A 14,010-nucleotide genomic window follows, 5' to 3' on the forward strand; every position below is an offset into this window, starting at 1 on the left:
TTTTAAAAAACACACCCAAAATCAAGAAGCTTTGAAGGTTCATCTTTAAATGGTTTGTTGGTGAACTGAGTATACAGAGATATTTGAGGGGTCCCTTAAGGCCCATGGAAAATTTCCCTATTTAATAAACAGACTTAAAAAATAATGGTGTTATTTCATATTTTTCAAAAGCCAATACAGCATCATCTTTTTAGTCTTGCAATTGCCTTGGAAATTAATTGAAATACAATCAAAAATCTCTATCTTTATAAGCAAAATAAGTAAACATATAGTGGCAATATCATAAATCATTATAAATTTGGCAGTGTTGGTCTCTTTTTGTTACTCTATATATGTTTCATAATTTAAAATTTGTTTCTATTTCCACATGATTTCCTTCCACTGCCTCAGAATTTCACACATATTGAATTTATGAATGGTGAGCCTTCCTTTTAAGTTCTATAGTCTGCTTTGCCCTGAACTGTAGGAATTTCAGTCATCAAGGGCAATTTAAATTTGAGAAACCTTGGATAATAAAGAACTTTAATAATTTTATTCAAACAGTAGTCACCTTGGAAATTGTTTTTGCTAAAATATGTAATTACTAACATTATAATAAAACTTCTCTACACAACTAATAGTGACTAAAGCTCATCAACCAGTGTATGAAGGTACTAAATCTTTGTTGCAAAAGTAAAAACTAGATACAAATGCTTTGCTGTAAAATAAGACACACTGAGAGTGTAAATCTGTAGTTATCAAAGAGACTTAAACTTGGTGAAAACTTTAGAAACAGAAGGCTTTTTTTAGAACTTTCCCTGAGTGGGAGATTTAAGGAAGTTTTCCCCTTTATTGTGAGACTAACAACTAAGGAAGAAAGGTGCCAAAGGATTAGGAGGATGAAAGCACACATTTTAACCTGCTAAAGAGCCAATATCTTCCACAACTGAGGGTCCCTTGCCTCATTTGTGAGAGGGGGAAGTGTCTACAGAGATGGAAGGTGTGGTGCTAATATACCTTTATTCATAATAAAGGCACACTGCTCAGTAGGCTCTTATTAACAGTCCTGACATAAAGACACAAGCTCAAAATAAGAATTAGCAAGTAATTTAATAGAGTGGCAAAGTAGATCAATATGGAATTGCTAATTCTCTTAGTTAATTACTCCTTTAAGGCTGATTCATCGCTAAGTAATATTAATTTTTGTACATATTATAAGGGCATTTTGTAATTCATTCAAATAAATGACATAAGCATAAATCATAGTGGGTCTGCAAAGTTCCAGATAGCCATCTTCAGAAGCAAAGTGGCACTGGGAAAACTACTCAGAAGAAAGACAGAGTCTTTGTTTCTGAAAGTAATTAAAATCATCTGAATGTCACAATTCAAGATCTATCCACAGGGAGACAAGACAGCAAGAGTGCTGAGGTAGAAAAAGCCTTTCAAGATATTATCCATCAGGAGAAAAAACTTGAGTAAGAAATGTCTGGAAGTTCTCGCTGGGACATTATATTGCTTAAAAATAGAAGATAACTCCAAGTGCTTCTGATAGCCATTTTTGTGATTGGCAATTTAGTTTTTCTTCTGGAAAAGAGAAAATAAATACACCTAGATGAGCATAAGAAGCTAACATCCCCCAAAAATAATAACAGTGGTTGGAGACAGGATCTGCTTGCAAAGTCTAGGTTTATTCTGAGACTGTGCCAGGGAACTGTATTTTTGGCATGCTGAGGCAGAGCAACAGAGACTAAAGCTGTAGGAAATTCACATTTTGGAATGAAGGAAGTCTTCACTACATTTTTATTTACTTTACTTCCTATTGCTGGCTAATCTAGATAAGGAATAGGCAGGATAGGCAGGTTCTCACATTATTTGTTTTAAAGAAGCACGTAGGACATGTATGGGTCATGTTGTGAAAATACACATCCCAAAAAACAGGGCATGTAACTAGAGGAGTGATTGAGCTAGTGGCCACAGTTTTCTGTATTTCATGTTAAAACCTGGAAGGGGGAAAGAATATCCATCTCTGAGATTTCCTTCAAGGCATTGAAAAGCTTCTCATGTTTTGAAAAAGGCTCAACCAGCCAAAGGCACCTAAGAGATCTGATCTCCCCAGAGCAGAGCACAAATTAGCCTTTCAACACAAATTAGTTTTTCAACTGAGCTGAGATTTTATTCTTGCAACTGAACCCCTTGCTTTGCAAGTGGGAGCACATTGTTTTATCCCACATATAATCTAAAATATGAAAGGCAGAATTGCAACTAAGCAACAATTTTTTCTCAAAATTTTAGTGGTTTAGACAGTCAGTATTGCACCCCTGAAATACAACAACCCATAACATTGATCATATAATGCCAGTCAATACTGTTATTTACTTATAAGAGTATAAATGTGTGGCCACATGTGCATGAAAAGACAGACAAGCAGTTAAAAAGAAAAATAAAACACACCAGGAAAATTGTTACACTCTTACATAGGAAAATAACTGGAATATCATGAATATAATGGTGTGGTTAAAATTCACATAATCAGGTGACTTTGGCCTGATTTTCATTTTTTTATCTTTACTAGCAGTCGTGTTTCTTTCTTGATTTCTTAAGCTTTTTAAAATAACTTAATTTTTAAATTTATCAGGTCCCTTTCTAGCTGTATTAGTTGAAATCATGTTTTCCCAGCGTGATCCAGCCAATACTGGAAAGGATGCCACAGTTTTAATGTACACTGTGGTTGGTATACACAGTGCACAGTCAGACCTCTCAGAGGAAAGGGAACTCCAAGCACATATCTAGTGATCATGGTACTAATGTTAGAGCTGGATATTAACAGAGACTTGTGCAAGAAAACAGTGCAGATCCCTTTATAACCTTGTCCACACATAAAGCCTTTGTTAATAAACTCCCCAGTATTTAAGAAACTCAGATGATGAAGTAGTACTGCAAGCTTCTTTCATACAAACATCGATTTTCAAAAGAAATCGAAAAGAATTGTTAATACTCATTAAAAGCATTACTCTCAAAGTCTTTCACTGGGGGTTCAGCAATATTTAAAAATCAAAACTTCTTTATATTAAAGTAGCATCAGTCTCTAATCTCCTTTTGATAATACAATCTTCAATTAAGAGGGGAAAAAAGTGAGGAAGGACAGTAAAAACAGACACAAATGACTGCTGAAGAAAAAAGGTGAAGAGCAGAGACAAGAATGTGAAACCTAGGGGAAGAATTGTATTAAGGATTTAAAATCTTAAATGAGACTGAAAACCACCAGCATCTCCCAAACACCAAGAAAACAGGAAAGAATTTATCAGAAGGAAAAAAAACCAAACAAACCAGCAACCATTTCCAATTTTTTCTTCCAGCTTAAGAGCCTTTCTCCACCTCAAACTGTTCTGACACATAATTCACTGATTTTAGACCTAGGAATAACCACTTTAAAATGGATGTCTTCACTGCACATTAATTCTTTGTCTGCCTAAATAAGAGAAAATCAGAAGGTGTTAGGCTATACCTCCACAACTTCACAGGTAAGGTGAGAATGCTAACAACACTGAAGAGACAAGTGGGAATGCAGAGAGAAAAATTTTATTATACATAACCATACTGTGCCCAAGCATACATATTTCATGTTTTTCCATGTAGAGTTTAAGATGATGGCTAAAGTCAAGAAGATCCTGAATGATAAGGGGTTTGGCTAAACCCCTCTTCTGACAGATCTTGAACTCCATTAAGACTGCATATACTACACTGCTCAATTTAACAATGAACCCTTCTGAAAGGGTCTGTTGATGCTTTTTTGAAGTACAAAACCTGCTCTTCAGAAAACAACTATCTACAGAAAGAAACATAATATGGGATATTCATATCCATTTTGACCCAAAACTAAGAACTCAGGAATCTGGAAATTATTGCTTTATGACTGTTCTTATAAAATACATTTTCTTACAAAACTAAGGAATCTCAATATCATGTTGCTGGCTATAGAAGCAGTCATAGGCTTCTATAAAATGGGAAATGATAATCCTGTTTATTAGTAAATCCAGATCTCAGCTGTAGATTTCCTTCCTGACCTAATCTAACACTGCCTGGGAAATGAAAGAAGAAAGAGGTTGGTTTTTGGATAGCAAAGACAGGAAAGGTTTTTTATCATTTGGACAAAAAAAAATTCCAGAAGTAAAAAGGAAGAACAATTTTAAAGATCTTTGAGCAGTAAAATACTGTTTGCAGCCAGTACACAATCTATTCAATATCCCGCTCCTGGGCAGAATGTTATTTATTTGTACCATCCCAGAGGGTGATAACTAATAATAATTCCATGTCCTGTATAGAAGAACAAATAATAATTCAATGTCTAGTATAGAAGTGTGAATTTAAGATGAGATAAAATGGCACAAAGGAAAACAATGTTCACTGTTCCTTCCCTGCATTTCAGCTGTCTTCCTCCCAATTTTGGCTTACAGTAAAGCACACTTCAGACTACCAAAACAGAATTTTCTGAAATCAGCATTAATGCTAAAGTAGTATTTCTAAAATATTTAGAAACATTAGATAGCTTTCTGTAACTACCTAATAACTACCTAGTTATGTTACTTAAAGTTTGAAAAAGTTTGCATGAAAAACAGAGCATTTAAGTTTAAGGGGCTCTTTTATACAACTTATAATATTCTGACCATATTTTGTATCAGTTATGAGTCTTCTTATTTTGTTTTATGGTTTCAACCTTTATTATAAATAAATTCTAAATCATCTGTTTCACTGGCCAAGATGACTTGATCATTCAGAATGGACATCAGTCCACAAAAATACATATCACATTTGCTGCATAATCCAAAAAAAAATCTCGAATCAAAAATTTTTCAAACCTACTCATCTTTAATGTACCTCTCCCTAGACAAATTTCTACTGCCTGGAACATAATATTTTACATACTGGGAAAAGAAATCGACTACATTATTTACCTAAAATTATTTCCTGTCAAAAGCCAAAATGGTAATTTGTGATACCATTTTAAAATACAGTACTGTTGTGCTGCTTTTCTTTTCAGCTGAGTGTATTTTCCTCATTGTAACTTGGCATAGAGAAATTAAAAGGCAAAATACTCCATGAGACTGCTGTAATTGGCAGACACCACCCCCACCCCTAAATACAAGACCGAAACAAGGACAGCAATTCAGTCAAACACACACTTGTTCAGGAATTTGAAGGAAGACTTCTCTCAAGGCTTTCACATTACCAAAACTGCTTGACTGGCACCTCTTAAAGAAAAGATGAGCAGCACTCAGATTCCACCTGGACATTGAGGGCCCAGTAAAAGACCCCAAGGTAGGATTTGATAGTTCCCATTGCTGCAGGACCAAGGAGTCAGCTCAGAAGCTGACTGCAGCCCATCACAGAGAACATCACCCTTTCTGCTCCCATTTCTCATTCTCAGAAGGAAGGTAAGGGGTTATGGGGGATGAAATCTCCTCAGTTCTTGGAAGGAAGCCATCCAGTTTGCTGTTCATCTAGCTAGTGAGATGAACCTGCAAGCAGCAAAAGGCCTGGAACTAGCCTGCCACCTAAAAAAGTGATATGTATTTCTTTCAATATCTACCTTCTCAAAAGGGGCTTGCTGTGCTACCCACAGAGCAAACTGCAAACTCACAGCTAACAGCAGAATTCAGATGAGGGCATAAAGAAATAAGGAAATCAAAACTATGAGAGCATATAGGAGGAATAAAAAAAAAAAGAATGTCAAGGATTGTATATATGAAAATAGTACACAGCCATGTCAACACCACAGCTGATATCTCCAACTTTGCCCAAAGAGCACTACAGTAATTATGGCTTAATTTTTTTTATACACAGTCCTGAGCTGAAAAACTAGTAAGCGCTATTAATATAATCTAAAATAGCACTAGTCATCCCTCTAGAACACCAATAATCAGTTTCTAGGATCCACAGGGCCTTAATCTCCAAGGCCTGGCTCCTGGTTAAGGGTGAAAAAAGTCTTCTGTGGTAGTGAGGATCCCAAGTCTACTATAATTCATCTGTGCATTAGCATAGGCCTTTAGTATTCTATGTCCCTGTACTAAAATTAATTAAATAAATAAATAAATAAATAAATAAATAAATAAATAAATAAATAAATAAATAAATAATGGTGAGAAGGAAAGGCAAAAGAGCATTGGCAGTATTGGCCAATAAAAATTTGCACACTATCCACCAGGCAGACAAGACTTGGTCCAAAGCCCACCGACGTCAATGGGCTGGGGATCAGATCCTTATTCAGCTTTTGGAGCTAATTCAGCTTTGAAACTGACAGCTGTTTGGGCTCCATACATATCTTTGCCTCAGAGTTCTGTGCAGTCAAGTTTTGAATCCCTCCAAAGACAGAGATTCCACTACAATAAATTCTACTTCCTTAGATAGTAGAATTACATAGGAACTGCATAGGAACTGCCACCTCTTTTTTTTGAAAATCAAAATTAAAGCTGTCATATTTTATAAAGATCATTAAACACACACACACAAAAAAAGAAAAAAAAAACCAAAACAAAACAAAAAAACTGAAGTAGATAAAGAAAGAGGAATATAATAAAAAGAACCAAGAAAGAAATACATGAAAGAAACTTAGGTTTGGCTATGTCAAAATGGACCCAGTGCTGAAATCATCTGGCTTTTACACAAATGTGACAGTGGCTTGCACAGAAATTCCTCACCTGATCCCGGGAATATGGAGTATCCACTATGTGTCTGTCTGAGCATGCTGCTAGGAGAATCTTCATTGCATTTAACTGGAGCAATATTTCACAAGCCATGGTATCAAAGAAAGTAATATTGGCAAGAGCTGCTGAAGCCAGCAGGAAAACTTCACCTGATGAGGCTTCTTGGCACAGTTCTAGGAATGCAGAAAATAAGCTGAATAAAAGACATTCCTTCATTGCAGCATTTAAAGGCAATACCTAAGCATCTGAAACTTGCAATAGTGATCTTATTAGCCAATATCAAGTTCATAAACACATAAACTTTATTTTGTCAATTGTGTAATATTATAGAGTGGTTTAGGGTGCAAAAGCCTTCTAAGATCATCAGTTCCAACCAAACCCATCAATGCCAAGTCCACCACCAAACTACATGCCTCAGTGCCACACCAACACAGCTTTTAAATACCTCCAGGGATAGCAACTCAACCACTTCCCTGGGCAGAGCTTTCCAGCACTTAACAACCCTTTCCATTAAGTAATTTTTCCTAATATCCAATCTGAAACTCCCCTGGCACAACCTGAGGCCATTTACTCTTTTTCTATCACCTATTACTTGGAAGAGACCAACACCCACCTCACCACAACCTCTGATGAACGATATGCTCCACTTAGTATACAATTCCACTGGGAATATTTCACTGCATGTTGTTCAAAATAAAGCTTTATATAACTAAATTAAGTTAAATACAGGAGGTAGAAAGCTAACAGTAAATGATCCATATGAGAATAATTCCATCCTCTTTTCTAGAACAAGGTACATATACATGCTGCTTATCTCTAAACCTAATTCTCTGTAGTCAGAAATCATCCTGCATATTTTTCAACTTCAATAAGAAGTGCTGAAGAGACAGCTACCTTTTAATCCCTTGTACATATGTACTTTAAGATGTGAATCACCTGGTAATGGGATTTCTGCATGGTTTAAAAATTAAACATATTACAGTAATTCAATTACTGAGTTATAAATATTACAAGGAAAGTGATGTGTGATTACTGAAACAGCTCTTGCAAAGTCATGCACGTTCTATTTTTAACATTTACATTTCTTGGGCAGAACATATACTGCTAAAATTCCTGTGGAACTTAAACAGCAACAACTGAGGAAATGATCCACCAACTGCTAATGCTTTCTGGATAGGCTGCTCAGATTGGTCCTTGACTGCAGTACACCAAAATACCCCAGAAAATCATCTGAAACAAATCAGGTCAGGTGCTGCTAGCTACAACAGAACCAAGCTCAGCACAGGTTAATTCCACCTGCTGGATTCAGGGTAGTGTCAGGGCACAAGCTTCTCCATTTGATGCTGGACATCAGGAATAAATTGTTCCCCTGATTTCTGCATCACTAGTTCTGTTTGGGCCTATTGAAGTATGCCTAAATATATCTCAGGTAATACCCAGCTACCACAGAATCCTCAAGCACTTGTACTACTCTTTTTTTCTTCTTTAAATAAATAAAAATAAAATTAAAACCCATACACGCAAAAACATGCATTCAAATTGAAGTGTTGCAGTTTAACCACTGGGTTGACCAGAAAAAATTCCAAATGTACTAATCTATTATACATGAGAAATCAAACTAGAAAACCCAAACATCCCATTCTGATGTGGAGCTCTGGGAAACTGAATTTCTAGACTAGAGAGAAAAGAATGCTTGAGTGAAAACTTCTGGTATTTGTGAGGGAGGGAACACAGTAACAGAAATAAGATATTCCTCTCTTTGAAAAGCAATGAGAAATGTCATATTGTTTTTCTAAAGTATCCTCACTGACCCAGATTAAGGAAAGACTTGCTGTTACCTTTGTCTCATTTTACCATGGATCAGGGGCCTAGACAAGAAAGATCTTTTATTTTCTTGTAACAATGCCCATAGATTATATGACACTACTTTTCCTCTGAATTAGCATACAAATACAGATGTAGTGGTGAGCTTGAGTTCTAGAAAGTTTGGAAAACACAAAAGGCATTAAGGTTAGCAGCTCTCAATATTCCTTTATTTTACAGACAAAAGTCAAACAAGAAGATATTTTGCTGAGTTTTTCCTGAGCCTCTTAAGTTAATTTTCACACAGATACTATTTTTACAAATATGCATAAATTCTATTCACATGTGGCCTGGAGTAAAAGATATTATGTAATTGCAGAATTCTCTGGTTTGGAATGTTAAATTGTTTTTTATCTGTTAAGGGAAGTATGGGAAACATTATATAAAGATCTTTTATAATGAAAGAAATAATTTAACCTGTTATTTTAACTGGACACAGAAGTCCAGTTACTGACAAGTAACTGACAAGTTACTTACTGACAAGTGCTGTCACAATCTCTTCCATATTTTCCAGAAAGCTGCTGAGATGCTGAGTGAAGGTGAGATGTGGAGATGTGATCTGGGCAATTACTGCTGCTGCTTCTGCATGAGTAGCCTCAGAATGGCTGGTATCAGTGAGGATGTCAGCCAGGCACAGTATCCCATCAACCTACAGAGGAATAATAGGTAGGAGTTAGAAATACTGTAGGAAGCACTTTTGCAACCAAAGACAGTTTTCCATTTGTCTTTTCTTGGCGGTGACTAAACTACTCAATTTATTTTCAAAAATAACTTAAACTCGGTGGCCTTTGTGTTGCAGGAAGTTTCAGTTCAGCAAATATAAGAGTTTGTTGTCCTGCCAAAAGTCTTGCAGTTCCTTCTCCCTTAATGTTTCTGTAAAATCAGTTTTGGTCCAAGGAAGCCTTTTCTGACAAACATCTAAAGTTAAACATGAATTCAAAAATAAGCTCTGATAAGCAAATGTTAATTGCTACTGTGCCTCATTTGAGCTCTACTACAAGACTCAAACTTGAGTGTATACTAAGGTCTAAATAGACTTTTTTATTTTTTGCCAGTTTTCCCTGAAATTGTCACAAAGCTAATACAGGATCAAAAAGAATACTGTTAAGATGACCCTGACCAAGCTGTTCCTGAGGAGCTTGCACAGCACTTATACTAATGCCAGGTTCTTACATCCCTTGCTCACTTCAAAGGGAAACAGAAAAATTAGGAACTACTTTATGTGAACACTTGAAGTGTTCTTACATGGTTCAAGCAGATAGATCATATACACATGTATTGGTTTAAGTTATAGGAGACCCAGTGGCACAAAGAAAGCAACAGGGCACATCCATTGGGATCACTGTTAGCAACAAAACACAGCAAGGGGGTTTTTGTTCTCTATGCACAGGGGCATAATCTGTGAACTTTCAGAGTAACAGCCATGTGTTTCTGCCCATCTGACATAGCCCTGAACAATTCATCACATTGACAAGCAAGTAGGTAGAACAGAGGATCATCCAGGATGCAAAAGCCTCCAAGATCACTGAGTGCAGCCTATGACTGAACACCACCTGGTCAAGCAGACTTGGCACACAGTGCTGTGCCCATCATGGTGGGAGTATCACCTCTCTTGGGCAGTACATTCTGAAGCTTGACAATCCTTTTCATGAAGAAATTTTCCTGATGTCCAACCTGACCCTTCCCTGGGGCAGCCTGAGGCCATTCGGTAATTGCTCTTGTCCTGTCTCTGGCTGCCTGGTAGAAGTGGTCAGCTCCCACCTTGCTCCACCCTCCTTTCACTGACTTGCAGAGTGATAAGGGCACCCCTGAGCCTCCTTTTCTCCAAGGTAAACACCCCCAGCTCTGGACACTTAAGAGCTACAAAGAGGAATTAAGAAGGCTTAGTACTGAAATAAACTTCAACACTGAAACAAAAAACAAGCCCACATTTGTGTTGTATACCTGCTCTTAGCTCTGTTGCTCAGACTGTGTTCTCTGTCAATTCAAAGCCTCCTCACAATATCCAGGTTGAGACCTACCCATTATATTCAAAAAGGGTATTTAGCAAATCTCTTACTCTCATTTTTGCTATTTATTAATATAGAATATTCAGTTATCTTAGTTACTGGTCCTGCAATGGGCATGAATTAAATTATTTGATAAGCACTGCCAGTTACTGCATTTTATGAGAAGAGCTCTCAGACATCAGAGTAAAAATTACCTTCTGAGAGATTATTCACTGGGATGTAGTTTTTAATAGGGAATAGACTATATCATTGAAACTCTAATAACACAGATAAATATAAAAGAAATTATATCTCTATTTTTCCTCAGATCACAAATGGTATTTATTGTAGAAGCTCTAGTACTGGCAAAAAGAGAAAGAATAAATTTTCAATGTTAAACTTTTTCTTGACAAGCTTTCAACATTAATCTACCTACAGCAAAATATTTCCTCCTAGTTATGGCAGAATTCTACAGCTTGAAACAGCAGATTCACATAATTCACTGGGCTTCAAGGTATATTAATAGATCTCAGTGTCAAGAATTAATCTATGTCCTCACAAGATGATTTAGTGCCCAAAGTGTGCTAGACAATATCATATGCAAAACCCCACAATTTTGTCACCTTGAAATCTCCCCAGATCACACCTTGTCTGGGGTCCAAAGGATATTAATAACAACAGGCAGTATAAGAAGTTAAACACATTTCAAGACATTAAAAAAATACTTCACAAGAGACTTCTTCTAAGATCTGCTTCAGTCTTCAGCTCTAAATTTACTGGTTAAAATTCACTTGGCCAACTTATATTCGATGACCTTGACAAATGAGCTAAGAGTACTTTTATGCCATTTGAGAACAGGTAATGGCTCATGAAAGACAAGTACAAGCACATGGTTAGATTTTTCTATCACCAGTAATTGTGTAAATTTACATTACTAATAGAAGCTTCTAACAATACAGGGCTGTAGTCAAATTCTAAATCACATATTTGATTTCATTTTTTGCTAAGTAATAATTTTTGGAAATTGGGAGTTGCTGAACTGTGAATAAAAAAAGCAGATACAATTTTATTCAACACAAATATAAATTACATATTTTGGGTCTCTGAAGGCCAACACTAGTTATTCTCCTTCCTTTTCAGAAACATGTAAAATACTAACAAATTCAGACTAAAATTTGCCCCATACACTTCTTCCTCCCATCTTAAATATAGAAAATAAAATAATTCTACTTCAGCAGGCAACCCCATTTATAAGTGTCTAGCAATAAATTTTAAAATGACAGGGGAACAATCTAATAAAAGCACTTTAACATCCAAAAAGAAATTGCTGTTCAAAGCATTTTTATAATTAGGTTTCACACTGAAAGGAACTTTGGATGGCTGCCCTGTTTTCTGTTTAATTTTGGTGAAGTAATCAGCTAAATGTCAAATCTGTTCATCACCTTGGCAATACAAAAGAACCAGTTAGCCAGATAATGCAAACAAATGAATTCCATGAGTGCAACAAGATGCTGTGGAGCCCCTGCATTTGAGGAATGGTGTTCAGTAAAGGCTTGATCACTAATATTTCAGTATTGATAACTGGGAAAATGCCAGGAACTTACATCCTTATGAGCATAGCCCTGTTGTAGAAACTTAATCCAAGTGACAAAATAAATGTGTGACCATGTTACTGCGTAGATCAAGACTTCTGAAAGAAAATTATTTCTTTTTTTCTACAGCAGCAATGAATGAGTTCTGGGTCAACAGTCTTCTTCAGTATACCTGTCCTTCCTCTTAAAAATATTAAATAAAACTAGGCATCTGTTAAAGATACCAATCCAGATCTTGGGATGAATTGCATTAATGACTTCATGATTTGAAATATTATACACAACAGCAATCTTAACTCTCTGCTTTCCACTAGGGGGTTCAAGGCAGTTTTTAATGCCACTCTGGGAACCAAGACCCTTTGCCTTCCTTTTAGTAATGTCTATGTTCATTTGTATGAAATGCTGCTGAAGGCCTTTTCTCATAGCATGACTTTCCCTAGCTTTCCTGTTTGCTCACTTAATGCTCAGATGATCCCTACATGTTGGTAAAACTTTGGTCAAAATATTTTTTTACCTTCTTTAAATTGATCTTCAGAGTCATTTAGTGAGACTGGAAAGTCTTTCAAGCTTCTGTCAGCTGATTTCCCACTGTCAAATCCATGGATAACACTATCAACTAAATCTGGGTGCTTCTAGTAAGAGGAACCAGAAGATTTCAAAGCAGTTTTACAGAAGAAAGAAATGGAGATGTTGAGATCCAGATAGGGCAGCAAATGTGGAAACAATATCACAAAGGGGATCACCCCTTAAACAATCTCAGCTTTTCTAGAGGAGAATTTCAAAAGCAGAGGCTGCACCCAACAGTCAAGAAGTGATAGATCAGAGCTGTGAGTCTTCTATCCTTTCACCCATGCTGTGTAATAGCACCTCCTACCTGAAGCTAGGACAGGTTAACTATGTAAGTGAAGACATAAACATTAGCAGGGCAAACCAAATATGTAAAGGTGGATAAAAACCCAAACACATCAAAATTTATAGGATGAGGAAGAGGGTAACTGAAAAAGAAGGCACGGAGGGAGGATTATCATATTTCTCCAGCAAAACCCATATACTGTAATTTTGATGACTTGTTACTGAGTAATGAAATTGAATGAGAAGGTATAGCAACAAAGTGACACCATTAAAACATCCCCAAATATAATCCCAAGGAATCCAAACTACTGCAACAATTCCATGGCAGCAGCAATGACCAGTGAACAAAACTGCAATGATTTTTATGATTAATGCTGTACAGCAGTGGCCATGGCACCTAATTTATAAGTTCTGTTGTGTACACCACAAAGTAGTGTGGGGCTGAATAGAGGTTGAGTAGTTTTGAAACTTCTGTCAATAACTTCAGCTTTGTATCTAAACTGGCAGTGAGTTGTGCTTTGGTTTGCAGCAACTTTGACTACAGTTTCCCTTTAAAACTTCCCTCCTTCAGATGTAGTCAAGCTGATGAAGAAGTACTTGGTCTTTCTGACATTTACCCATCTAGGAATATTGTTATAAGAGGAAAGAAATTTGGCTGCATCAGTTTGAAGGATGCATTAAATGTGGTAGTGCCTGTGTAACAACCTTACATCAATGTTGCAGGGAGACAAAAATTGGAGAGCAAGATAAAATAAGAAGTTCCTTACTCTGGACTGTCTAGGAGTTGAAAGATTAATCCTATTCAAACCCTTTCTCCCTGAGAAACAAAGAGGAAGCAGCCCTGCACCTCAGAATTCATGTTCCTTGGCACTCAGAGATGCTCTAAGCTTGTTGCAGATAAAAAGTAAAAGGTATTGTCAAAGAGGTAATGGAGAATAAGTCATTTTACAGAAAGGTTGGACAATATATCCAGACTTCTCTCTTGTCTTTGTTTCAAGGATAAGAGAATAGCTGGTTTTGAACTCCCCCAATATT

General features: G+C 36.4%; 1 protein-coding gene across 8 annotated transcripts in view; it reads right to left on the reverse strand.

Moving 5' to 3' along the window:
• INSC (INSC spindle orientation adaptor protein) overlaps window positions 1-14,010 on the reverse strand; it is a 122,775-nt gene that overhangs the window by 10,429 nt on the left and 98,336 nt on the right. For all 8 annotated transcript variants that reach the window (XM_079308061.1, XM_079308062.1, XM_079308064.1 and 5 more), the window contains 2 exons: window positions 9,021-9,192; window positions 6,675-6,853 (listed from right to left, as the gene is read on the reverse strand). In XM_079308061.1, coding sequence (XP_079164187.1) covers window positions 6,675-6,853; window positions 9,021-9,192 — 351 coding nt within the window. The remainder of the gene's footprint in view (window positions 1-6,674; window positions 6,854-9,020; window positions 9,193-14,010) is intronic.

This window comes from Erithacus rubecula (assembly GCF_903797595.1).
Source record: "Erithacus rubecula genome assembly, chromosome: 6".
NCBI lineage: Eukaryota > Metazoa > Chordata > Aves > Passeriformes > Muscicapidae > Erithacus > Erithacus rubecula.